The sequence below is a fragment of the Macadamia integrifolia genome, chromosome 12 (genome assembly GCF_013358625.1).
Source record: "Macadamia integrifolia cultivar HAES 741 chromosome 12, SCU_Mint_v3, whole genome shotgun sequence".
NCBI lineage: Eukaryota > Viridiplantae > Streptophyta > Magnoliopsida > Proteales > Proteaceae > Macadamia > Macadamia integrifolia.
In genome coordinates this window covers 19500855-19527606 of record NC_056568.1, presented here as the reverse complement: position 1 = coordinate 19527606, position 26752 = coordinate 19500855, and the positions used below count along the sequence as shown (strand labels likewise).

Sequence of the window (26752 nt, the reverse complement as noted above, 5' to 3'; positions counted from 1 at the left end):
GAGGGCGTAAAAAGAAAAACATGACTGGAGTGACCATATAAATGAGTAGAGTTAGATTCATAAAGAATAGTTGGATGAATATACAAGAGCTGACATGGGTATGGTATTCGAAGTTAATCGAGGCAATAAGCTGTATTGGAATATTAGAGTTCTTTAGAGAAAAAAATTCTTCAAATTTTGAGAGGAAATTTCATAAGTTTGGAAGCATACCACCTAATGTTGAAATTGGAGAAATGACTTAGAATAAAATATAACATACTTCTTATGAAGGAATTGATAGAGGATGATATAAATAAATGGTGGCAAGAGTTCCTTAGAATAAGAACTCGAAGTAGCAAGTAATGGATAAGGATTTAATGGGTCAACTTATAAACATATCCAAATACAAAGATCAGAAATGATAGAAGTAAATCATCCACTCATTGGGACATTGGAACTTTGGAACTTTGGAAATTGTGAAAAATCATTTTGATGAAATGATCTAAAGAAAGAAGAAAAATCATAATGATGACCAAGGAAGACAAAGCTATTAGATGGATGATAACTGTTTATAAATTTAAAGAAGGTGATTTGATCTTAAAATGATCATACAGTCATATGATTGGAATTAACCCATTAATATACTATCCGCAAATAATAGTGAGGCTAGATCAAGAATAATGAACGGTAAATAAAAATGAGGTAGAAAGGATTAATTGTATTTAGAGACTATTTACCTCACAAATTTCGAGGACGAATTTTTCGTAAAGAGGGGGGAAACTGTAACACCATGATTTCATTACCCCCAGTCCTATAGATGGAGTTTTATGAAGAAGGGTATTTGATGGAAAGAAATAATAAATTAATGGAGTAGGTGTGAGATTGAATTTAGGATCCAAATGAAGGCCTTGAAGGGGGCTTAGGAGTGCCCATAATAATGAAAGGGTCTCACATAAGGTGGGCAAACTCGGGGTATAAGATGGACAACAACAGGCTGGAGAAGGCACAACCGGTTGGAGAGATTCTGTCCAACCGGCCTGCCTGTCATGGGGGTAGAATGCCTAGAAATTGAGTTTTTCTTCTATGGGCCCCACCAATTGAAAGGGGGTTTCACCCACTTTTTACCATAGAAAGAGGAATGTTTCAAGATGATTATACAGGTGGTTTTATATCAATACACATTTCCTATTCTAAGTTATTAAATTTTAAATGGTTAGGAAGAAAATGAGTTTTTAAGGAAAATTTGCCCTGCCAAACAGACCTTAGTGTGTTAGCTTATAAATTGGAGGGAGAGTTATTTTTCTCGTCTTATTTCTTGTGAACAAGAAACGAAATAGGAAAATGAGAAGGAAGAAAGGAGAACAAGAGGAAAGAAGAAGAGAAGGGAAGAGGAGATTGAAGAAGGGACTTACTTAATTGGAAGGCTGCTACAGAAATCCAGCAAAGAGGTAAGTACTTCTTCCTTATAGGAACTTGTAGTAAGAGAGAATTTGGAAATAGAGGGGGGTAGGACTGAATTCTGTTGTAAGGAAGGAATTCTGGAAAAATTTCAGCAGAATTCTCCTTTTATGAAGTTTGATTTCTTCATTTGAAGAACTGATTAGGAAGATTTGTGGGGGTACACACTGAGAATTCTCACTCATATTTCTAAAACTGAACTAGTACATGTTGATTTAGAGGACTTTTACTTTAAATTCTATCTTAAGGATTGTAAGAATGCATTCATGATGGTTGGGGTTGAATTCCTTACATACAAAGTGAATTTAGGGAAGAACTTTATGCATGAAACCTTAGATTAAGGTTTGATTATGAAGTTCTTACTCTAATCCTTACTTGTGAGTGAGATTATGGAAAAATGAGATGATTTTGGGGTTTTTTGCTGAAATTGTATAATTAATCAAAGTTATTAGTAGGTTAGTGAATTGATAATTAAAGTGATGAAATTTAGTAATGTGATACTGTTGTGAAGGTTCAATATAGAAATAAGGCAACAAAGACCATAATTGTGGAGAAAACCTGCAGGACGAGCAAGCATAATTGAAATTCTATAGAAAGGGCATGACCGGTGGGAGATGTCTGGACTGCCGGTCGGGCTAGGGTGTCCAGCTGGTTAGGCTTCCATATACCATTTATGCCCTCGGACTTTGACAACAAAGTGTGGGTCTGAGAAGGGATCTATAGAGCTTATAGGGGTATATAAAGTGACTCAAATTGGGATGTAACTTTAATTAAGTCTATTTTAGGAGTTCCAGTTAACTGAGAGGGAACAAGTTCAGCAACTGGGAAAGTGGAAACCAATTCGGATTGTCCAGGTGAGGGGATCTTATGTGTTTTTCTGTTTTTTGGATGTTTTGCTGTATTTTGTTATATATTATTATATTCTAATATGCTTTAATGTGCTTGCTTGCAATATACACTCCTTCTTGCTGAATATACTGTGGAAATGCATGTGTGTTGGATGAAATATGTGAAATCTGATTTTTAGAAACATGTGCTACTCAATGAGAGATATGATGAGTTGTGGATGTATACTATGAATGTGGATGTGATGTTTGTGTAATATTGACGGTTTATGGCACGGTGTGGCCGAGGTACGTTTCTGGTACAGTGGACTAAGAGGTCAGTCTTACTACTGGAACCACATATGTGAGTCTGTTTGTGTAAGTGGATGTAATATTGATAGTCTGTGGCATGGTGTGGCCGAGGTGCGTTTTCGGTACCGTGGGCTCTGAGGTCAGTTTTATTACTGGAACCACATATGTGTGTGTGTGTTTGTAGAAGTGGATGTAATATTGACGGTTTGTGGCATGGTGTGGCCGAGGTGCATTTCCGGTACCATGGGCTCAGAGGTCCATCTTATAGTTATAGTCACAAATACATCTTGGATCATTCTTGCATGTAGTTTGTATAAGGTTAGGCATATAACCCCAATGCGATAACCCCTTGGCAATAGGGGTAAGGTACTGGCTAATCCCACTCAGTGGTATGTCGTGTAGGACTACTACACCCGGATACAACGTACTATATCCTGAGAGGGCATAGCATGGTATGGTGTTGCATATGCATGGCTGTTGGACACGTGGGGGACCGAGGCTTTGACTGGGACTATGGTGTCGTGGTTACTATTTAGTGGTTAGTCGGGGGACTGGGGCTCTGACCGGGACTGGTTGGTTCCTGCCTGCAATGAACTTGTATTCCTGAGGGCCCAATGTACAGGGTAGGGAATGCCTTGCCACCTACGTTGCTCATAGCACTTAACCTATAGGATGAGACCTAGCAATTGGATTGGAATTAGATTAATAAATGAATCATGTGGTTGCTGCATTGTGAGTTAATGTTATGAATTTGAAATGTAGTGCTATATTGTGAGTTGATTGATATGGGTTGATTATGCAGTGTGATAAGTGAGTTAATGATATTTATTTGAGATGCAGTATGTTGAATTTAAATTGATGATATGTGCACATATGATGAAATGTTGAGATTATATATATATATATATATATATATGTATTTATATTATACATTTTATTACTTTGCATACTTGTGTGCCCCCCCCTCACTGAGCATACCTGTGCTCACTCCCCAATCCTCACTCCTCTTTAAGTATTGAAGCAGAAGCAAAAGTGAGCAGGTGATTCTTCGGAGTTGAAGAAAAGATCAGGGAGTGATTATAGACAAGAACTTGCTACTTTGTGTTATATATATATTGTAAATTAAGTGTAAGTGGTACTATGGACTTTGTTGTAACCGGTAGATGTAATTAATAGGCCTATAATACTATAAAGTTATCATTGTAGCTGATCACCATAAGTATATCTTAACCTTTATGGAATTTTACATATACTTTGGTTTGATAGTTGAGTTAGTAGTGGGTTTGGTTATTACCTGCATCCGGATCCTGGGTGTTGGTTGATTGACTGGAATGGTAATTCTAGTGCCTCATGCCTATGCCATACGGAGGGCAGGGTGTGTGGGTGTGGGAGTAATAAGACGGAGGTCAGTGCCAGATTGAATGGAACGGCAAAAGAATTTCCAAGGATATAGAGAAGAGAAGAGGAGAGAGAGGGCATACTTGATGGATTCCACATCCTAAGGGGAAGTATCTGGCCGGGCTCCCATTCACAAGGACCGAGAAGCGAGCGGAAGAGATATAAGAGTGGATCCAGTGAACAAATGAGGTTGAGAAAGACATTTGGAGCAGAATATTGGATATAAAACCTAATTAATCGTGTCAAACGCTTTGTGAATGTCTATCTTAATAAGAGGAGCCGGAGAGTGAGACTTGCGGTCAATGCCACGGATAATCTCATGACAGAGAATAATATTTTCCAAGATGCTTCTGCCAATGATGAAGGCGGATTGATTTAGGCTAACAAGGGAGTCGATGACTTTTTGGATCCTAATGGCTAGGATTTTAGCAAAGAATTTGTAGAGGACGTTACAGAGAGAAATGTGCCAAAAATCTTTCATGGAAGCCGCACCATCCTTTTTGGGGATCAGGCAAAGGAAGGTGGGGTTGATCCCTCCAATCTGGTTAGGGTTGTAGAAGAAACTACGCACCGTCAGGATGAGGTCATTACGAATAATATTCCAACAGGCTGAAAAGAAGCACATACTGAAGCCATCGGGGGCTAGGGGCCTTCGGCCTTGTTAACCTTATGGGAGAGAATGGACGAGAGAATATCTTCCTCAATAGGGATGGACTGGAGGAAGGGAAGGAGATCAATAGGGACAAACTTGTTGATGAGGTTGGAAGGAATGGAGGGGGAAGGGGAAGGAGGGGGGTTGAAAAGGCTTTGGAAGTGAGTGACTGCCTCTGACTTGATGAGATCGGAGGAGAAGAGCTTAGTCCTAGAGGAGGAAATGAGCTTAGGGATGGTGTTGGCACTGTTCCTAGCTTTAAGAGGGCAATGGAAATAAGCCAAGTTGGAGTCCCTCAGATTAAGCTGTTTGACATGGGATTTCTGGCAAAGGAAACTCTCTTCCTGATCTAGGAGCAAGGTGAGGTTGGCTGAAGTAACTTTTTCTTCCTCAACCAGGATGGGGTTAAGGAGATCAAGTTGAAGTTAGGATTGGATTGGATGGAGAGGAGAATTTCCTAACCCATAGAAACCTGGGAAGAGATATTCCCAAAGGTGGAGGAGTTCCAAAGCTTTAAGGTGGATTTAACATTCTTAAGCTTCTTAGCAAAAGCAAGGAGGGGGAGGGGGAGGGGGGGGTAAGGAACAGGGGGTGGGGATATTCCAGGCACACTATACCAGAAGTTGGAAATCAGGGTGGGAGGTCCGCAAGTCAAAGAATTTAAAGGGTTTAGGACCGAAGGATCAAAAGGGAAGGACATGGATAGAGACAACTCATTATATCAACTGTTTTTATGACAATTGGATCTGCCCTCATTAGTTTTCTTGCACTTCAAAATCTTTAATTTTGGATATCTAAAGGATGTGAACTGGTAAGCAACATCAATTATTTTGCTCATATGATTTTAAATGTCCAGCTAAGACTGAGATGCTCTTAAGACTAATTGATATTTGTTCATCATTGTAGTTGAGTACATTAACTTCGGTGTGCAAACAATTTTTTTTGGTTGGGATTGGTTTTTGGGTTGGACTCACGAATGGTTTGGTAAATGAGTATTACACTTGCAATGCACACAAGTTGGTAGTTGTTTGTATTTCTATGTGTCCTTTGTATTCTTTATAGGTACTTTCTATTAGAAACTAAATTCATATTATCATGTTTTTGCAGCCCCAAGCAAGTATTGTGGTTGATTACTTTAGTTCTTGTTTTTGTTTCTCATGTCCATTTTGATTCCAGATGGATGCATTTTGCCAACTGCACTCTTAGATGAAGTAACTAGCCATTTTGGAAACTTTTATAGAATCTAAAAGTCACTAAGCTTGGAGCGAAACCATATTCAATGGCATTTTCTAATGTAAGCCTCGTCAAACCCTATATTTTATGATTATTTTTTTAGCTAACGGTGTTAATGGCTTGTTTGTTGTTTAACAATGGGATTTATAAGACAATTCAATGAACCTACTAGATGTGAGTGGAAAGAGTGTTAAACCCGAATCCATGACAATAGTTCATGCCGATGCTCTGGTTTAAAAGAACTTATTTGGAGGTTCAAAAGGTATTAACTAGAAAACTTGCATGTGAGAGAGAGAGAGAGAGGAGTAATGGGTGGTTCTTCTCTTACATGGTCCGATAATAAGCTGGCGGTTGGAATTGAAGTAGTGATAGATGAGCCCATAAGTGTGATATCTGTTCGGTGAGTGAGATGAATAATGCCTTGATGGATAATTGGGTATTGTGTTCTAGGAGAAAGGAGGGCACTTTTCATTGCTAGCATAGCTTGTTTCAGGCTGTTTGGGTGGGAAACTAGGGTGTTTCATAGGACTTATTGTCAGCTTATCAGAAGGTGTCCTAAAAAATTTCAACATTATTAACTACATCACACTCACATCCCGGTGAAGGGGGTTTGGTGGTACTGGACTAGATCTAAGTTTGGGAAGACCCTATTGTTTCCTAATTTCTTTGGGATTTTTATGAGAAGAATGGAAGGTCTTTTGTAAGTGCAAATATTGTGACATAACTTATATGATTGGGTGGTAGATTCTTTTGCAGCCTCACACTCTAGGCTTGATAAGGTCCAGATGGATGAGAGGGAGAGGGAAGGAAGTTGGAGATATGTGAACTTGTGGGTTCACCTTTCAGTTAGTATCTTCCTCGTCTTTTTAAACTTCTGTTTGTTTTCTAGATTCTGGAGGAGTAGTCATAGACTCATATGCAAGTTTGCATCATCCAAAAGGTTTGTTTTCACTGCAAGCAATCAAATATATCTCCTAGAAAGATACACTCCGAGAGGCGAGCCACACACAGATAAAAGCATCTCACCATGCACCTGTGGTTTCTCATCTGTGATTACAGAATGAGGTAGGCCACCGAGTGCACATTCGAGGCATTCAACCAAATACTAGAATAAGAAATAAGAATCAGCTCAAAACTATTGGAAAACCACAGGTTATTGGTTGGCATGACCCCTAAAACTCTAAGGTTACCAAAGCATCGTGAGTTGCTTTTATCTTCGCATGGCTCGCCTCTTGAAGTGTACAAGGAAGATAACATGGAAGTCATACATGGTATGTATTACTTCTAGTTAATTTGAGTGATACTTCAAATTTCATGTTTTATTTGTAAACTTCTAATTTGCAGAATCAGAAGAAGGTTGATTAAGGACTTGCAAACTTCCAAAGACAACTGGAGATGATTAAACCTATATTGTACAGTTTAATTTTAATTTGTATCAAGCACATGCTCGATCTTTGCCTTTTCTTTATTTTCCTTGTAGTCTCTTCTTGTGTTTGGCTAGCTCGTAATAAGAAGACAGTATAAGAACTTAAAGAAGCCTTGGGCGGGTCAGAATATGTATAAGGGAGACTCTTCTAACAATTGTCGACTTAAAATCGATTGAAACCAATAGGAGCCAAATTTTGTGTTGGGTGGTTGCTGAATGTAAGGTTTGGACCTTCAATTTGTTATACCCGAACCCTAAAACTCCCTATTTTAATGATCAGGTGTGACACCGGAGGACACCAGTACCAGTGAGTACTGGGTTGCATCCGCCTTATGCCGAGGAAGGAAGGGCGACCCCACTTGTACCTACTACCCATGCTTAAGTAATTGGAAGGGATTCCAGACCCGAAGGGAAAGGTCAGTTGAACCTCACACACACTAGAAACCCTGGAGAAGGCCCCACTCAAACTGAGGAGAGATCTCCATACAAAGTGACTAGTTCAGCATTCACCGGCTAATGGTCACCGACGGATGGAGCATCCACCGGTGAATACCATACGGTGAGTGCACAGGCCAGTTTTGGGTTATCTCACCGTGGGACCCAATACCTCACGATCATGCACCCTAAACCCATCCACATTGTTGGAACAATGTGTTAGGGAGTTGATTAATGTGGCGGGATCAAAGTGGGCCGTTACTGCCGAATAGCGGAATAACCCGGTATTGGGTAAAAACCCATTAATTCCCCAAATAGCCCTTAGTGGGACTTAAGTGGCTATAATATAGGGCTCTTACCATTCATTTCTTCTCCTACCAAAATAGAAAGAAGGAAAGGGAGAAAGAAGAAGAAGAAGAAGAAGAAGGAAAGCAAGGGAGAAAGGAAGGAGGATGGCTAGGGCTCCATTCTTGAGGTAAGCCCATATGCTCATCTCTCAACACACACACATAAATATCTCTCTCTCTCTCTCTCGCTCCTTCCCATTTGACTATTTATTGGAAGTAATGGAGACCCAACCAAATTTCACTTACCCAACCATAAAGACTATATAATGGAAGGAGGAAATTAGAGTAAGACACCTACATTGGTAAGGTTATTCACTCAACCTTGGGTCTAAGGACAAATCACTATGAAACCCCTACCCAAAACCCTAGGATTTGGGAATTTGAACAAATCCTCTATGACCTAACATCCTAACCTAATCTTAAGTTGGGGAAAATGAAATTAAACCTATGTATGGTGTGTGAGAGTGATTTTATGAGCCATTAATGACCATTCCATGAGCTCAACCTAAGTTTTTCCCAATTTAGCTTAACCTAGACTTGTGTATTGAGGAAATTGGGTGTATCTTGAAACCCTATGTTGATCCACTCACTAATTTCACTAAATCTAAGCTAAGTGAAGTGTGTGAGGATGCCCTACATGAAAACCAACCCTAAACTCACAAAACCAAATTTGTAAACTATAGAAAAGAGGGAGAAGGGAGGAATGGAGTTGGGAAATGACACCCCACTGAAAAATATGCATTTCCACCACCATACACAGAGGCCACAGGGCCAATAGGGCTGATTTGGGCAAGAAAACCCCGATTTTAACTTCACCAGTTGATGGTCACCAGTCAGCCGGTGAAGGCAGGGACCATCCACCGGTGAAAATATTACAGGATGTGCATTCCTTTTGGATTTGTCCACCGGTGAACTCACCGACGGATGATCATCCCGGTAAGCATCCACCGGTGAAAATATTACAGGATGTTCATTCCTTTCGGATTTATCCACTGATAATCATCCACTGGTGAACCATTTTAAAGTTAAATTTTTATCCTTTTTATTGGGGCATGAGTCATAGTGTCCCACTCTTTGAATAACCGAATAACCTAAAAACATTATGTATCCTAGGAGTGGAACTGAGAAGTGACGGGAGCACGCAACACGAAACCATCAACTATTTACTGCCATCTAGAACACGAGGTGAGGGGATTTTGTGTGTTTTTATGGAATGCTTGCATCATAATGCATATGTGGATGAATTTTATAATTTTGCATATTATTATATTATTCCTTATGTAAAGTGTTGATGTGGCATGAGAATGTGGATTATGATTGTGTAGGTGTGCGTGTGTGTGTGTGACTGGGGTGCAGGGTGGCCAATGGTGGGTGCCGACAGCGCTGCATGCTCAGGGTGTGTGTGTGTGTGTGTGAGTGTGATTGAATTGTGTTGTGGCATATTAGAATGCATTGGGCTAGGATAACCACCCTGGTGCTACAACCCTTGCCAATAGGGGTTTACGTATTGGGGACGTAATCCTCTCGTCTGATGGTCCGTGATTGGGGATGATTTTTGGTGACTGAGGTCCGATGATGCCAGCGTCATGACAAACTCTTATACGATGTTTGATTTGGTGACGGATAGACCCTACATACGATGTTGGATTCGATGTGGTGGTATTATGGGAGGGTTATTAATAGGGGTTTTCCGGGTAATGATGTGGTTCCAGAATTGGCACGCTTCTGACTTGCAACTAGCTAGTATCCCTGGGGACTGATAATGTACATTCATGACTGGGGATAACACCTACGTTGCAGTAGCACTTATACCCCCTTTAAACTTAGAAATTGTTGCTTAGAATTGCTTGATAATAAATGGATCATGTCATTGCACTCATATAATTGCATTTATATTGATGTGGTCGGGCATGAATATTTATACTTGCATTTTCTTGAATTGTCATGATTGCTTGTGTGTGTTACCCCTCACTAGGCTTCGTGGAAGCTCACCTCCTGTTGTTGCCCCGTTTTAGATGTTGATTCAGGAAATCCTTTGGAAACTGTGATCAAGGTCCCAGCTCTCTATGGAGGTGACCTCTGGGATGAGGAGCTGGTTGCGCACAATGATGGATGCATATGCGATGATTGTGCATTTGGAGCACGCTGAGGGTGGGAGTATTATCTTCTATTTTTGATTCTTTTTGTACTTAACAGATGTAGCAGTTTGGGGGTATAACTGTAATTATGATCAAGATGTGAAAACATTCTTTTTGTGTAAATATGGTAAATGTCAATAGAAATCACCAGTTGATATATTTTGCTTATATTATAAATATGTGATTTTAGAATTCATTTCATAATCTTATGAACTTAAAGTACTGCATCGTGGATCCTGGATGGATTGTGGACACGTGTGCGTGTCCATGTCGCCAACCTTCAGGTGAGTGGAGGCGGGGTGTGACACAATTAGCTGGTACATGATTGGCATCATTCTCTCCTACAACTGTGTTCTACCTACTGTTTGCTTTTGTGCGTACAACTCATTTTGAAGTACTAACAAAACCTTTGGATTGATGGTATTTGACATTTATAGAATTATGGATGGAATATCATGGGATTGGATGAATACTCATTTTAAAAAGGATTCAATGGTTCTGTAGGTTAGTGGGTGAAGATAGGTTTCATGACCTAATCTATCAGTGTCATTGGCCTTTTGCTTTATGAAGTTTTGACAGTTGTGAAACATGATGTTTGTAGATGAAGCTCAAGTAGTGGAGTGGGTCCAAATCTTTGTTGATAATGTATAAGCATAATACTGACACACATGTTCTTTCTGTCATACATCGCTTAATTTTTTTTTTTTTTTTTTTTTTTTTTGGTCAGGATGAGGAAGATCATGAACCTCGTCGCTCAGCTGCTCAGGATCGTTTTGTGGAAGACTTGGAATTTGAAGCGCAAGCTGAGAAAGTTGAAGCACAGGCTGAGAAGCGCATTTTTGAATGCAAAATGGGAACTTCCAGTGGTCAATATTGCAAATATCATCTACAATTTGCTAGAATTCCATTTTTTTCCCTTCTCCTTCGGAAGAATTAAATCTATGTTTGGATTATCAGTTACAGGTTCACAAAGACATATTGCAGAAACTAGCATTCTCATCAGTTCAATCGTCTAGATGTCCTAACGATTTCTCTGACAGTGAGAGAGAAGAGCCTGAGTCTGAAAGTGATAGGCATGAAGGTGAGAGATCTACCCTGCAAAAGAGGGAAGAGGAGCTAGAGCATGAAGAAGAAGGAGAGGAGGATGAACAGAATGAAGAGGATACGACTGAAATCAAAGATTCAGAGGTATTTATTTTCTTATCCTAGTTTCCTTTTGGCCTTCTTGACGTGTGTATGTTTTGGGCTGTGGTTGGCAGCAATGGAAATAAAATTCTGTTAAATGTTGACTAATCCACTTTAAAGATTGTACACATGGCACAACTACTTTCAATATTTATCTCCAAACAGGACCGTCTCTTGCAACGTATCCATTGCCCAAATGTTTGACAAATGGAATCACAGAGTCCCCTGCATTTTGTGATGATGTTTTATTTTCTACAATTAGCTTACATATATGCTCTGTTTGGTCGATCCAACCAAGGGGACTCCTAAAAAATTCAATTGAACCAGGTGGTAAGTGTGACAGTCTAGTATCAAGGTAAAATAATAGTGAGTATAGAGCCAAAGGAAAAAAAAGCGAATACAGAGAAGTGTGTGACCTTGTGTATTTGCTTAAGTAGTGGGTGATTTCTTGGTTGAAGGCATTTTCTTCTGGTAGCCCATAAAAATATTTGTCCTTTCTCCTTTGATTTTTTTGTTGTTTTTCAAATGCTTATTCTGTACACGTGCAGACTTCAGCATGGTAGCGATCCCCTTTGAAGCTGGACTGCACTCTTTGGTGTATGGCTGGCACTCTCGTTTTTTTTAATAAGTTAGACTCCAAGTTAGGCGCAGTGTAGGCTTGTGTTTGGGTGGGTTTGCCAGTGAACTATAATCAGTATTCCAGCTCAAACTCAGGGTTTTCGATGGCTAATTTGAACTGACCTAGTTTAGTTTGGTATGGGCTAGGTTAGAGCACATTACCAAATTGAGAGGAAGATGCAACTCATGTCTACTAACAATGTATGAATGCTCTTTACAGCTGAACTATCCATTCCATTCTTTGTATTGCTTTGCTCATCAAGTCACCTGGCAAACAGATCTAGGTCTAGAGGAGTCTTCCGCCTACCAAAATTGATTAACCAAAGGGGTCCACTTTTAGTTTTGAACCCTGACTAATTATGTCTTTTGATACACTGAGTCCTATTTTCTAGAATATTCTAATGGAACTCTATAAACTTTAGCAACTGGGATCAGGTTGCCGAAAAAGTTGCACTATGTGGACTGTAAGGTGGATGGAGCGTGAGCGAAGGCCAATCAAGGGGCTTCCTGTCTGATAGACAATCTGGATTGGCCACATCATTTTTTCCACTTGACTTGTATTTCATCCCCTTAACAAACAACATTGTAGCTTGTCCGTAAGAAAACTATTTGAGGTCTGTATTACTTGCAGAAACTGATCTTTGTTCTTATCTCCTCTGTTCTCCTCCAAATGTCCTTCCCTCCCTCCCATTAGGTCCACGCTTGTATTTCCTCCCCTCTCTTCTCCGTCCTCCTCAATGGTAGTCCTTCGGGGTTCTTCTCCACTGCGGCTGGCATCAAATAGGGATGCCCCCTTTCCCCCTTTCTTTTTTGCTTGGCCCTTGAAGTCCTCTACCATTCTATCCAATCCTCCACTGATCTACATCACATCTCCCCGATCCCTAAATGCAAAGCTCTCATGCTCACCCACCTAGCTTTTGCCGATGATCTCATGACCTTCTCTAAAGCTGATCCTGCCTCCATTTCCAACATCATGTCCCTCTAGCATTTTGAAATCCTTTTTGGTTTGAAAATTAATATCCTCAAATCCAGTCTTTTCCTCTCAGGAGTCTTAGACTCTCGTCATGCCCATCTCCTTGCCATCTCTAGTTTCTCGTCTGGAACCCTCCCTGTCAAATACCTCAGTCTTCCCCTCATCTCTTGTTGTCTCTCCCACCACCATTGTGCCCTCATACTTGACTCAATCAGGAAAATGCTCCAGCGTTGGAAGGGAAAACTCCTCTCCTACGCTGGGTGCCTCGTCCTCATCAAGTTTGTCCTCCAATCTCTCTACCTCTATTAGTCGGGCATCTTTTCCCTCCCTGCCTCCACCTCTAAAGGTATTGATTCCCTCATTTGTGCATTCCTCTAGAAAGGAAATGAGACAACTAGATTCCTTCACCTAATTAGTTGGTCAAATGTCTGTCGGGAGGATTGGGTCTCTGTAAAATCAAGGATGTCAACTCTGCTACTATCCTCATGCTCATTTGAAAAATCATCTCCAAGTAGCAGAGTATATGGGTCTCCTAGGTCTACTCTGTTCCCTTTGAAAATGATTCTCTTTGAACTGCCTCCCCCTTGCCCGATGCTTCCTAGATCTGGAGATGCATTCCTAATTTCAGATCCTTAGCCCTGCCCACATTTTCTTACACTATCAGCAATGGCTCCTCCACCTTGCTCTGGCTTGACCCCTGGCACCCTGCGGGCATCCTTCTTCCTCTTGTCTCCCCTAGAATCATCGTAGCTTTGGGCTTGACTCGTTTAGCCACTGTTGACTCCATCCTCTCCTCTGTCCTTCTGGTTGATCCCCCCTTTCTCCCTCCTCCCCTCTATGATCTTTGGCCTTCTCTCCCCCCATTCCCCCTGGTCACTGAGGATTTTTGGACTCCATTATTTGGGCCTCCTCCTCCTCGAGCCGCTTCTCCTCCGCATCTGCTTGGAACTTTACCCAATCTAGGGAACCTCCTATTCCTTAGAGAAACATCATCTGATTTAAGGGTCACATACCCCGCCACAGCTTCACTGCTTAGCGTGCCCTCTTCTACTATCTCCCAACACAGTCCTTCCTTAATTATTGTCACATCTAGGTTTATACTGCATGTTGTTTATGCTAGAATGGTACCGAAGATGTTGATCATCTTTTCTTCTCTTGCCCCTTCTCTGAATCCATCTGGAAGAGGGTCTTTCGCTTTTGTTGGCCCTCCACTCCTCCCATCCTGCCTCTCTCTTGGGAATAGATCTGTGTAGACATGACCTATAGTGGCTCCACCATTTTTGACATTGTAGGGAAACTGGCCTTTTGCGCCACCATCAATCATGTTTGGATGGAATGTAATCTTCGTGGATAGACCCCCAAATCCCATTCTTGGAAGGGATTTGGAAGGCCATCTACTTTGATGTCTCCTCTAAGCTTAGATCTCTCCGCCATCGCCCGGTTCATGATACCCCAAGGAACAAGCTCACTGTTGTTTCCTTGGGTCTTCCTACATCTATTATATTCCCCCCAATGACTGTCTCCCCTAGTTAATCCTTGAGGGATTTGTTGCCCCCCTTTTTTTCTTTTGTATATTCTTCTCTTCGGTAATGAATTATTTATTCATCAAAAAAAAAAAAAAAATCAGTTTACTGGTCTCTGTTGCAGGAACCAAGGCGGAGTAAGGGATCTAGGGGTTGCCTCAAGCACACAGAGGTTGAGTCAGATGCAAACTCTTGTCCAAGAAAGACAACTTCCCTTCACCGAATGACAGTGGTTTTTGACAGTGATGAGGAATGAAAACCACCATCAGATAAAAAATGACAGAAGTGAGTGATTTTAATTTTTATGATAGAAAAGACAGATAGAAATTAATGAAATTTCAGTCCTCTCAATTCACAAACATTGACATAGATAAAGGCAATGCACCTTTTTACGATAAAAGGAGGCATGCTACCCAAACTATTCTCAACTTCTGGCCCTTAGAATGCGTAGATATTTTGGGCTTCCTAGTTGATGGACATAGTGTGTCTTTGATCCTAGTTGGGGGTTGATCTGCCCTCTGAATAGGAACAACTGGTAATTACTAAATTTTGTTATCTAGTTTTTATTCTGTTGAGTTGATGAATTGTGAATTCTCATAATTGGTTATAGTTGATTCTTATTCATTGGTTATATTTGATTCTTACATATTAGTTTTATATGATGGTTCTATATGATGACTGGAGAATTTGATCTTTGTTTAAGCTATTATGTTGTGTGGTTGTGAAGTTATGGCTTTGTTTCTAATTCTGGAACTTGTTTAAGCTAAATGGCTTTGTTCCATCTTTTTTTTGTAATCTCCTCTATAAGTTCATTGCCGAAATCCTAGCCGATAGGATCCAGAAAGCCATTGACTCTCTCGTTAGCCCTAATCAATCGGCCTTCATTGTAGGTAAGAGCTTTTCTGATAACATTATCCTTTGTGACGAGATTGTCTGAGGTTTCGACCGTAAGTCCCACTCTCTGGCGGCCTCCTCAAAATTGACATTCATAAAGCTTTTGCCACGATCAGCTGGGATTTTATGTCTATTGTCTTGCTTCAGATGTGCTTCCTGCTATCATTTGTCCATTGGATTCGCATATGCATTTCCACCCCTCGCTTCTTTGTCATGGTTAATGGGAATCCTACTGGGTATTTCCTAGTGGATCGTGGCATCCGCTCAGGATGCCCCTATCCCCCTTACTCTTCTCCCTTTCCTTGGAAGTCCTCCAATCTGCCATTGACCTTCACCTCATCTCTCTAATCCCCAAGTCAAATCCCTTCTCCTCTCCCACTTAGCTTTTGCTAATGACATCATGGTTTTCTCTAAGGCTGACCCTCTTTCCATCTCCACTATTATGTCCACTCTTCGATCCTTTGAGTCCTACTCGGGTCTTAGCATCAATCTCATCAAATCCAATATCTTTCTCTCCAGTGTCCCCCCTTTAACTCATGAATCTCTCTTTGAGATCTCTAAAATCCCACTAGGTTCTTTGTCTATTAAATACCTGGCTCTCCCTCTCATCTCCTCCAGGCTCTTTTCTCATCATTGTGCCCCCATGCTTGTCAAGCTTAAGAAAAAGCTTCAGCTTTGGAAAGGCATACTTCTCTCATTTACTGACCATCTTACCTTGATTAGATCAGTCCTCCAATCCATGTACCTCTATTGATCTGGTACTTTTATCCTACTTGCCTCTGTGATTAAATCCTTCAAAAGTCTTATGTGCTCTGACTTTTCCAAATTCTTGAGGCCTCTCAGTTGGGAGAAGGTCTGTCTCCCCAAATCTGAAGGCGGCTTGAGATCAGGAGAATCAAGGATGCCAACTCTGCTAGTGTTCTCAAGCTTATTTGGAAAATTGTTTCCAAGAACAAAAGCATTTGGGTTGATCGGATCCTATGTTTGCTAAAAAACAACTCCCTTTGGATTTCCCCTTCACTTCGGATGCTTTATGGATTTGGAAAAAGATCCTCAACTATAGGCCCATTACCCTCACTACTATCTCCTGTTCTATTGGAAATGGGCATTCTATCTCCCTTTGGAAGGATCCCTAGCATCCTACCCATCTTCTTTCCCCTAGGGTCATCTACGCTTCTGGCCTCCCTTCTAACGCTTTCGTATCCTGTATCCCCTCCCCGGATGGATGGTCTCCCCTCCTCTTCCCCCCCGCTTCTGGACTTCTGATCCTCCCTCCCTCCCCTTCCTCCTGGCCTTAGAGGAAGAGAGGACATGTGGATCTAGCTCCCCTCCTCTAATGGATCCTTCTCCTCCGCCTCCGCTTGGTCTTTCATCTGTACCCCTTCCTCGGTAGTTCCCGGCATAAGATAGTCTGGTTTGAAGGTCATATTCCCCGTCATAGCTTTTCCCTTTGGCGGTGCCTTACCAATTGCCTTCCTACCCAATCAATCCTTCTTGTTGCCTCTGCCCTCAAGGCAATGAGGATATCCTCTATCTCTTCTTCTATTTCCCCTTCTCCGCCGTCATTTGGAAAAATATCCTTTCCAAATGTTGGCCTACTAGGAGATCTATCCTTCCTTTCCATCGGAAATGGATTTGGATTAACATGACCTTCTCTGGCCCCTCACCATCAGTAAATTGGCATTCTGTGCTACCATCAATCATCACCCCCATCCAATTACCTCCTCCCACCAGAATACCCACATCATTGCCTCTTGGAATCTTCAGGCTAATCTCATCCAGCCCAATTGATGGCTTTTGATGGCTTTTGGTCCCCCCCCTCTTTGTGTCCCCTTTAATAGTTAGTCTTTTGGCCTTTGTTTTGGCTTTCTTTTAGTCGGCTTATGTGTTGGCTCCTTGTTGGTTTTTGCCTCCCCCCCCCCTCTTCCCCTTGTTTTTTCTTCTCTCCTTGGTAATGAATTATTTATTCATCCAAAAGAAAAAAAATATTCACCCAGATTGTTGAAGATAAGCTTCCTATGCCTCCTAGCTCTATAAGGTAGCCTAGAATCGTGTAAAATATGAGCAAATCTGTCATTCAGCTTCCTCTTGGATGTGATGTAGTTAAGTCACAGAAAGTGGATTTTGTTTTGAAGAAATTATAATGGACACCAAAACTACTGTGTGTATGGACCTCTGTGCAATCTATTATTATTATTTTTTAAAAAAATTGTTTTTAGGTTGGATTGTAATGTTTCTTCATGTTTTGATTTATAGGCGATGCTTAGTCCAAGAGGCAGCAAACATATTAGTGTCTGAATTTATAAGTTTGTCCTCAGAACTTTTTAATTTGAAGAAGTTTCATCCTTATTTTTTGTATTATTCCTTCTTTTCTAAAACCTTTTAAAGGATGTTTTAGCGTGATTATTTGACCCATATATATATATATATATATATACCCTCTTCACCAAAAAAGCACATTGGATGCTGCTATGCTTTGTGCCTTTCCTTTCTTCTGTTTTAATGTTTCTCATTCGGGGAGGGGATGAACAAAACATTTTCTTCAAGGGCAAAGGCCTTTTAAGGAAAATTAGGGCCTATGACAGGATCGCCTACTCACGTGTTAAATCTCAAGCATGCAGGAGATGGCCAAATAGTGAATTAGAACTAAAAAAATTCATTAGAATTCAAGGTTCAGAACTGTGTCACACACATTGATCCAGAAAGGGAGAAAGAGGAGAAAAAAAGATAAGCATTGGATTTTCTTTGTTGGCGTGTTCTATATCCTATTGTTTCATGGAACTTGGTAAACTGATGATCTAAGTTCTGGCTTTGAGCTGCACTTCCTATATAACTTGTTGTTTCTTGGAACTTGGGTAAACTGATTTGAGTTGGTTTGGGCATCCAAATTCAGACTCTGACCTACCAATTGACCTTCAATTGCATCCTAAAACCTGACGTTTATGTTTTGATTTTGGAAACAAGTCTTTCTAAGGGCCCATTTGATAATATTTCAGAAACGCGTTTCTGCGTTTTCCTGTTTCCAGAAACGGAGAAACGGAGTAAATACCGTTTGGTAAACCTGTTCCGTTTCTCCTGTTTCCAAAAGCATAAATTGAAAATTATAGCAATTTATGATACAAGAAATAGGATTGGCGAAACATGTTTCACTTGTTTCGTCTTTCCACGAACCAAAACTGCCAAAATAAAAACACCCCTGCTCGATAAAAAAGAACGCCCTGCTCACTCTCTTTTTTTCCTTCATCCCTGTTGAAACACCACGATAGGAGAGCGTCCTCCTCTGCTCAACCCAACTGTTACCTCCAAGATTCGAGAATCGATTGCACACAACCCTCGTGATCACTTACGTAGCTCCCATGAACACTACGGAGCTGTCCATTACCAGAGATTCGTCCTTCGTCCTTCGCCCTGCCTCACATTCGTCTAGCTCTTGCGAACCAAGAGAAGAGAAGTGAAATTGCAGGTTATTTTGAAGGGAGCAGTTTTGCTTTTGGTTTCTCTGCAACAACCATAGATCTTGAGGTGAGAAAGATTTCCTCTTACGCAGATATTTACTTGGATTATTTCCATCTTCTTCCTCAGTTATTGAGTTGTTAGAGGAAAACCAGCCCAAACCAAAGTGGGTTTGTTAATCTCTTCATTTTCTTGTCGCAGGAATGGAGAAGGAAACAAAGAATCAGAGAGCAGGTAGAGGTCCAGAAACCGATTTCCTCTTACGGTGAGGAAACTAAAAGATACTACGATGCAAAAAGATAAAAGAAGAAGAAGACGAATCAGAGAAGTCCAACGATGTGATTAAAAAGAAAATGAGATTACAAAAAGCTTCAAAAAGCTTCAAGAAAGGAAGCACCTCTCCCTCCTCTGCAAGCTAATCACATTAACCGGTAACCTTCAAAACAGCTTCAAGAAAATGAGATTCCAAACATTGGAAATCTGAGAAGAGACGAGAGAGAAGACTCATATTTTTCTTTCTTTCTCTCTATGCTTCTTTTTGGTTTCAGAAACTCCGAAATGACCACAATTCCATTTATGGCAAGTGATAACAGAAAGTCATCTTCTCCGGAAAAGGAGGACAAGCAGGGTTTAAAGTATCGGTCTGTATGGTACCGTATCGATCTGTATCATACCATTTCGGTAGATATATATCCGTATTAGCTTTTATCGATACGATACAGACCAATACGATACATGAAATTTTTAAAACCCTTTTGTATCGATACGTATCTTACCATACACACCGATACACCACCAATACACACTGATACGTACCTATACTTTATGGAAAATTTAAAATTGAAGTGAAATGTATGTTTCGGTATGTATCGGTATGTATCAGTACGTATCAATGTGTATTGTTATGTATCAATCGATACACACTGATACGTACCGATACGATTATAAAATGGCCAAAATGGGTAATTTTTTAGAAAAACACAATTTTTTGAGGTGTTTTTGTTCCAAAGTTGTTTTCAACCATTTTTCTCTCTAACAAAAGTGGAAATCAAGGTTGTTAACAAGGATTTTACATTTATGGGACAACTACAAACGTTGGATTCTTAGTGCGATACTGTCCATTTACTGTTTATACATAATACATATTATATATAGCTTTTTTTAACTATTTTTTTATGCAAAAGTGTATAAAAAAGTGTTTCTTATCCATTTATGTGCATATCTTTAGTGTATCTCCGATACGATACCCTCCAGTATATATCTTAATTTTGGCCAATCGATACGGCGATCGATACCGATACTTTAATCCTTGAGAACAAGTACTACATGACTAGAGGGTCTCTGGGTTTCGATGACAACGGCAAAATATCCATGGATGTAGGATAGGATAGAGGATTTGTTTGGCCCAAGTTGTTTATTTCATTGTCAAACAAAGATCAAGAAGAGGATTTCATGGCGATGAAAGGATGTAAGCTTCCTCAGAGGCCTAAGAAGAGGGCTAAGTTCATCCAAAAGTGTTTACTTGTAAGTCCCCCAACACTCCCATTTGCATAAGAAGAGAGAGAAATGTTTCAAGAAACAATGTTTATCAAACACCCAAAATTCCGTTTATGTTCGTAGATAAGAAAATTTCTGTTTCCACTGTTTCTTGAAATAGAAATGGCAGAAACATTATCAAACGGGCCCTCAGAGTTTTTCAGTTGTTAAGGATTTTGCAAATGCCATAGTTCTTATTCTTTTATAGGTTGAAGGTCAAACAATTAGAGTTAATGAACTTCTCCATCACAAGTGGGAAATAGTGGATAAGAAATATGTATAAACTGTAGAAAGGGGAGACCAACTTTCGCCTGGGTTCTTGGAGGAAGCACTTGATGATGTCTGCCACCATTCTCTCTCTCTCTCTCTCTCTCTCTCTCACACACACACACACACACACACACACACACACACACACAGAGAAATTCTTTTTGTTTCAGTAATTTTTATCAATGTCGTCCTTTCACTTTATGAAATTTTGACAGTTGAGAAACATGATGTTTGTGGATTAAGCTCAAGTAGTGGAGTGGGTCCAAATATTTGTTGGTAATGTACAGGCTCAACACTGACACACATGTTCTTTCTATTATACATTGTTCAATTTTCTTTTATGTTATGTTGGCCAGGATGAGGATGATCATGAACCTCGTTGCTCAGCTACTCAGGATCATTTGTGGAAGATCTGGAAGTTGAAGTACATGGTATGACATGCTTTGATCGAAAACCTCTTCAGTACTTCTATGTCCCTTAGATGTTCTCTAGTAATCCGTTTAAAAATGTGGCATAAGAATGTGCATCCATACACCCATATAGAGAAGTAACAAACAAGACATGACCAAACCATTTTGCAAAGACTCCTTCCCACACATCTACATATACCAATTTTGTATAGAAGATACAAGAACAAAAGAACTATTTTAGAGTTGTTTTGGTGTAATCCCCAAGTTAACTGGGTTAAGCTTAATTTTGATGGCAGCTCATTGGGGAACCTGAGCCTAGCTGGTGCAGGAGGAGTTTTTAGAGATTATATGGGAAGAGTGTTGGGTTCCTATGAAATTCTTATGGGGGTTATAGGGGTATTTGAAGTTGAGATGGAAGGGCTAATGGAAGGTCTCATGCGGGGAAGGGATATGGACATTAATCAGCTATGGGTTGAGTCTGACTCTAGTGCGTTGGTGATGCTAGTTCAACAAAGGAAGGTCCCATGGTTTGTTGCACAGTGGTGGTCCTTCCTTAAACCATACTTGGATGGAATCACCTGGAAAATATCTTGTAATTTCAGAGAGGAAAATACCGTTGTAGAATTTTTAGCTAGAGATGCGGCCAAGAGTGTTGTCTCAGCATCAAACGCTCCTTTCCCTACTCATATTGTGGAGCTCCTTAGCAGGGATGCTAATGGTAGACCCAACTATAGATTCTACTAGTGCGTTTCTCCTTTTCTCCCTACTGATGGCAATGCCGAAGGTGTAAGATTTTGGTGATCAAGTTTTTGGTCCTTTGTCATGTTCTGAGTTCCTTCATTCTCGTTCATTTTAATGATATCGTCTTTCATCCAAAAAAAACAAGAACAAAAAGAACTGCATCCATAGCGAAGAGAAGGAAAAAAATTATGTAAAGATCTTTGGAGGGTTGAGGTTTTTCGGTTAGTCACCCCATACAGGAATCTTTTGAGGGTTGTTTTTGGACCATTGGATCTAACTTTTATTGTGTTTGAGTGTTGATTTGAAATAAGAGTTATGTATAACAATATACATACATATTATAAGATACAGTGTATAAATGAAACTTTTTTTTCGTAAAAGGGATTAGGGAAACCTAAATACGTATTCCTGCTATTTTCTTCCATAGCTCTGACAGATTTCTTCCCCGAATCCCCTCCTCCTATCATGTCTCTTTTACCACCTCTGCTTAATTCCCTGCAGAACCTAAAAAACTAAGTTCGAAAGGATGCTCCCACAATTGGTTTTCATCTCTCTGTGCTTCTTTACGATGGATTTCGAGTAAGGGTTTTTAATTCAACATTCCAGGTGGGAATCGAAAGAAGATTGTTTTTCGAAGCTATTGAAACTCCCCATTTTGCAGAGATTCCGGAGTTGCAGAATGTGAATACTCAGGTCAGCCTTAGTTCTGTAGTTGTTCGCTTTCTAGTTGTTCATTCGTCTAGATTCCCACAATCTACCCAAATATAAAATTAAAAACCCCATTTGGCTGAGGTGTTCATCTCTGGAGGCTTTGGAAGCTGTTCACCCTCACCTTCGTAAACACAGGGATGGTTTGCCTTTCCCCCTTCCTCTTTCTCCGCCTTCGCCTTCTCCAAGCGAAGCATCAAACGGGTATGGGAATTTTAGTTCCATATTATTTTGTGTGATTGTTTCAATTTTCCCCTGTTCCAAATGATGGTTTTGGGATTTCTTAGCTAATGGTTATTGAGAAAGCTTTTTCTCTCATATGCCTGTGCTTGACACAGAAAATCTAGAATTGTGGTTTTTCCTAGGTGAATTCTTCTTCCAGGTTGAGTCACTGGGACCCTATTTGCCCTTGGGAAATGGTTTTACCATACCAGATCAATAGTCTCAATGAAAGCATTGGTAGGAGGACATCTGAAACAGAAAACAACCTTGCTATTCTGAATGAACCTCCCAAATCCCTTCTTCCTAAGGAGACCATACAGAAGGCTCCACAGGAAAGATGTATGAAAAATATCCTCCAATAAGCATGTTCACCTAAGATCTTCATTCTCAAAAGTCCCTTGCATGGTAAAAATACTAGTAAATTTCTTTGCTTTAGAAGCCAGAGTATGAGCAGAGACTTGTTAGTTTTTTTCCCAAGCATATACAATGTTAACGATGTTCATACAAAAGTCTTTTTTCTGACCCTCTCTCCCTTCTCATTTTAACCTATTTAGTTCTACCTTTCTTTCATCTTCTTTCTATTCTGATCCTTAGCTAAGGTCCATTAGGTGGATTGGAGACCTCGTTTTTATTATTTTCGAGCTTTTGTGTAGTACGCATGCAGTTGGAACAGATCCAATGATATAATCCTAAACCTATCGTCTTGGTTTCTTTCAGCAATGTGTTAAAGGGTCCCTTATTGTCCATTGCAAGGTTCCCCTCTTCTCTAGAATCCATATACTGGCATTTCCAAGGGCAACTTCCTATTTTGAATGAAGGCAATCCTTAAACTAATTATATGCCACATAGCACTGAACCTACAACTAGGATAATTATGAAAATTAAAGCTTCTATAAATATAGATAGACCAAATACATTGAAACGTATCCCTTGTGGATAAAGAAAAGCCATTTTAACACCCCATTTAGGAATCTTTTGAAAAGTATATTTTGGACCGTAAGATCTGAACTCATAAATCCTAGTTGTTGATTTATTTATAATATTAATATAACACCCCTACCCATCCATAGGCTGATCACTGTTGAGGCATTGCATCATTTTACTTTCTAAGTGTTACCATAGAGAATCTCTAGGAGGTCGAGCGTCGATCCTGCACAAGCACAGAAGGCAGAGGCCCGGAGGTGACTACGGGATTAGTCCTCCGATGTCCCAGTCAGAAACCTGTGCAACAGTTCTTCTAGCAGAGTAATGGCATGAATGTATATGTGTACTTACCTAGTTCTGTCTCGCGGGTCTCCTCTTATAGGAATCTTCTAGTAGACTCCTACTGGGATACGTGCCCCCTATTCTGAAGGGATTGGGATGGTTTGTTAGAGGACTCCTCCTTGCGCACCCCATGACTCCTCAGGGAATATTCCCTTAAGGAACGGAGTCTTATTATGACTCTACTACTGAGGGGAGGCTAGGGCTCCTTTGCGATATCAAAGCTGCATTGTAGGTATGTGGCGAAATGCCACGTGTCCATGTTTGATTGGATAGTTTATTATGTGCGTATAAGAAGCCTTCTTACTGCCATTGAGGAGCCCTTCGAGTGGGAGTAATGACATTTTTTTTCTTCTTTTATGTTTTTCTTCGTTCCTCTCTGTTCGGTTTCGGCCTTCGTCTTGACTGAGGTAGGGACCTTTGGTCAGGTCTGCTTGGCCTTGGCCTGAGCCCCCGCCTAGGGTAGGGACCTTCGATCAAGTTCGCTCAGCCTTAGCCTGAGCTCTGAACCGAGGTAGGGACCTTCGGTCAAGTCCACTCGGCTTTGGCTTGAGCCCCCAACTGAGGTAGGGACTTTTGGTCAGGTCTGCTCGGCCCTAGCCTGAGCCCCCAACCGAGGTAGGGACCTTTGGTCAAGTCCGCTCGATCGTAGCCTGAGCTCTCAACCAAGGTAGGAACCTTTAGTCAGGTCCACTCGGCCTTAGCCTGAGCTCCCAACTAAGGTAGGGACCTTTAGTCAGGTCTGCTCGGGCTTAGCCTAAGCTCCCAACCAAGGTAGGGACCTTCGATCGGATCTGCTCAGCCTTAGCTTGAGCTCCCAACCGAGGTAAGGACCTTCGGTTAGGTCCGCTCGGCCTTAGCTTGAGCTTTGAACCGAGGTAGGGACCTTGGCCTGAGCTCCCAACCGAGGTAAGGACATTCGATCAGATTTGCTCGGCCTTGGCTTGAGCCCCCAACTGAGGTAGGGACCTTCGGTCAGGTTCACTCGGTCTTAGCCTGAGCCCCCAACAGTGATAGGGACCTTTGGTCAGGTCCATTAGGCCTTGACTTGAGACCCCAACCGAGGTAAAGACCTTCAATCAAGTCCGCTCAGCCTTGGCCTGAGTCCCCAACCGAGGTAGGGACCGTTGATATGGTCTACTCGGCCTTGGCCTGAGCTCTCTACTGAAGTAGGGACCTTCTATCAGGTCCGTTCTGCCTTGGGTTGAGCTTCCATCCAAGGTAGGGACCTTCGGTTAGGTCCACTCAGCCTTAGCCTGAGCCCCTAACTGAGGTAGGGACCTTCAGTCTGGTCGGCCTTGGCCTGAGCCCCCAACTGAGGTTGAGACCTTTGGTTAGGACCGCTTGGCCTTGGCCTGGGCCCCCAACCATGGTGGGTAGTCTCTTGCTCGTGTGCCTAGTCCGTGTGAGTCTCAGGAATCGTTATTGATGACGTGGTTTGGCCATTAATGCTCGGGCAGTCGTACCATCTTTCTTCCCTTTATAAGAGATGGTGGTCACTTGTGACCCATAGTTATCTTTCCTTCAGAGAGCATTCCTTGGTTTCGGTTCTCCTTCTTTCTATCGTTCGGTTTATTCAGTCTGTCATAAGTAAGTGCCCATGTCTAGTTCGTTTGGGTATAGTCCGTTGTCCTCAGAAAGGATGACATCGAACCGAAGGGGTAGAAGCCCCGAAGGGATCCGAGGGATGTCTTCGGGCTCCTCCTTGGATTTCACTCTCATCCTACGACTCGTCGTCAGCAGCTACGCCATATAGGTATGAGGATGGTTCAAATGGCGAGGGCTTTAAGGAAAGAGTGCTTGAGTCTCATGCCCGAACCTAGGATACCCTCGAGGTGGAGGCTCATAACATTGTTTCCACCATGGATAGCCCTGAACTAGAGGAGTTGAGGGCCTCTTATAGCATTTCGGATGCCTTCGTGCTCCGAACACTAAAACCCAGAGATCGGGCCAGCTATAGGAATCCTGATGAGTTGTGCTTGTATAGAGAAGCTTTCAAGGCTGGCCTTTGGTTGCCCTTCAATCCCTTCTTTGTCGGAGTGTTTTGACACTACGAGATCTACCTTACCCAGTTGATGCCGAATGGGTGGCAACAAATGCTTGGTTTCGTCATCCTTTTCTCTAGACACTGAAGGTCCCTCTCCCTTCCCCTCTTCCTCAATTATTTTCTTCTTTATACCAGTAAGGGGGTTTTGGGCTGGTACTATTTCAGTCCCCAAAAGGATCATCAGCTTCTGAATGGTTACCTTACCTCGATCCACGGTTGGAAGGAGAAATTCTTCTTCGTGAGGTCGTCGGAGGGGGTGCCTTTCGACACAGTCTAGGGCATCCCCGATTTGCGGACGGTGAACTCCGCACCTGCCCTTTTTAGGACAAATATGGAGTCGATGGCTATAGCAATGGCGAGGGATCATAATACTTACCCTCCGATCGAGTCTGATAATCTCAAATCGGACATTGTTTTGTTCAAATTTGGGTTTAGCCTGGGTGAGTCCTAGGCCTTGGCCCAAATTTGTTTTAGATATGGACCTTTGTCCTTCATACTGATCTTCTTCATCTTGATTTTGTTGCAAAACAAATTTCAAGAGCTGAGGCCGAAGCTGCTGCTGCCGAGAGGCAGGCCTAGATGAGGGAGGTTAAGGCACGAGAGGCACAACAGAAGCAGAAAAAACAAAAAAGGGAAAAGAAGAAGGGGGCTTTTGCCTCTGAGGCTCCCTCAAAGAAGAGAGCTAGAGTTGAAGACCCCACTTCTGA

The 26752-nt window shown here is 41.4% G+C and overlaps 1 protein-coding gene across 9 annotated transcripts; it reads left to right on the top strand.

Moving 5' to 3' along the window:
- Nucleotides 1-1301: 1301 nt before the first annotated feature.
- On the top strand, nt 1302-21840 carry LOC122057422 (probable ATP-dependent RNA helicase ddx56). 9 transcript variants are annotated; one of them, XR_006133522.1, is made up of 7 exons: nt 1302-1427; nt 2232-2291; nt 10080-10215; nt 10930-11068; nt 11160-11390; nt 14626-14786; nt 21011-21840. XR_006133522.1 is itself a non-coding variant. In XM_042619521.1 (7 exons), the coding sequence occupies exons 4-7, from the start codon at nt 10931-10933 to the stop codon at nt 21403-21405; spliced, it is 489 nt and encodes a 162-aa protein (XP_042475455.1). In that variant the 5' UTR covers nt 1309-1427; nt 5800-5917; nt 10080-10215; nt 10930; the 3' UTR covers nt 21406-21840. The 9 variants fall into 9 exon arrangements, 4 of the variants coding, with proteins under 4 accessions (XP_042475455.1, XP_042475456.1, XP_042475454.1 ...); XR_006133521.1 differs by having other exon boundaries at nt 2223-2291; XM_042619521.1 differs by lacking the exons at nt 2232-2291; nt 14626-14786 and adding an exon at nt 5800-5917 and having other exon boundaries at nt 1309-1427; nt 21011-21085; nt 21361-21840.
- The last annotated feature ends 4912 nt before the right edge of the window (nt 21841-26752 follow it).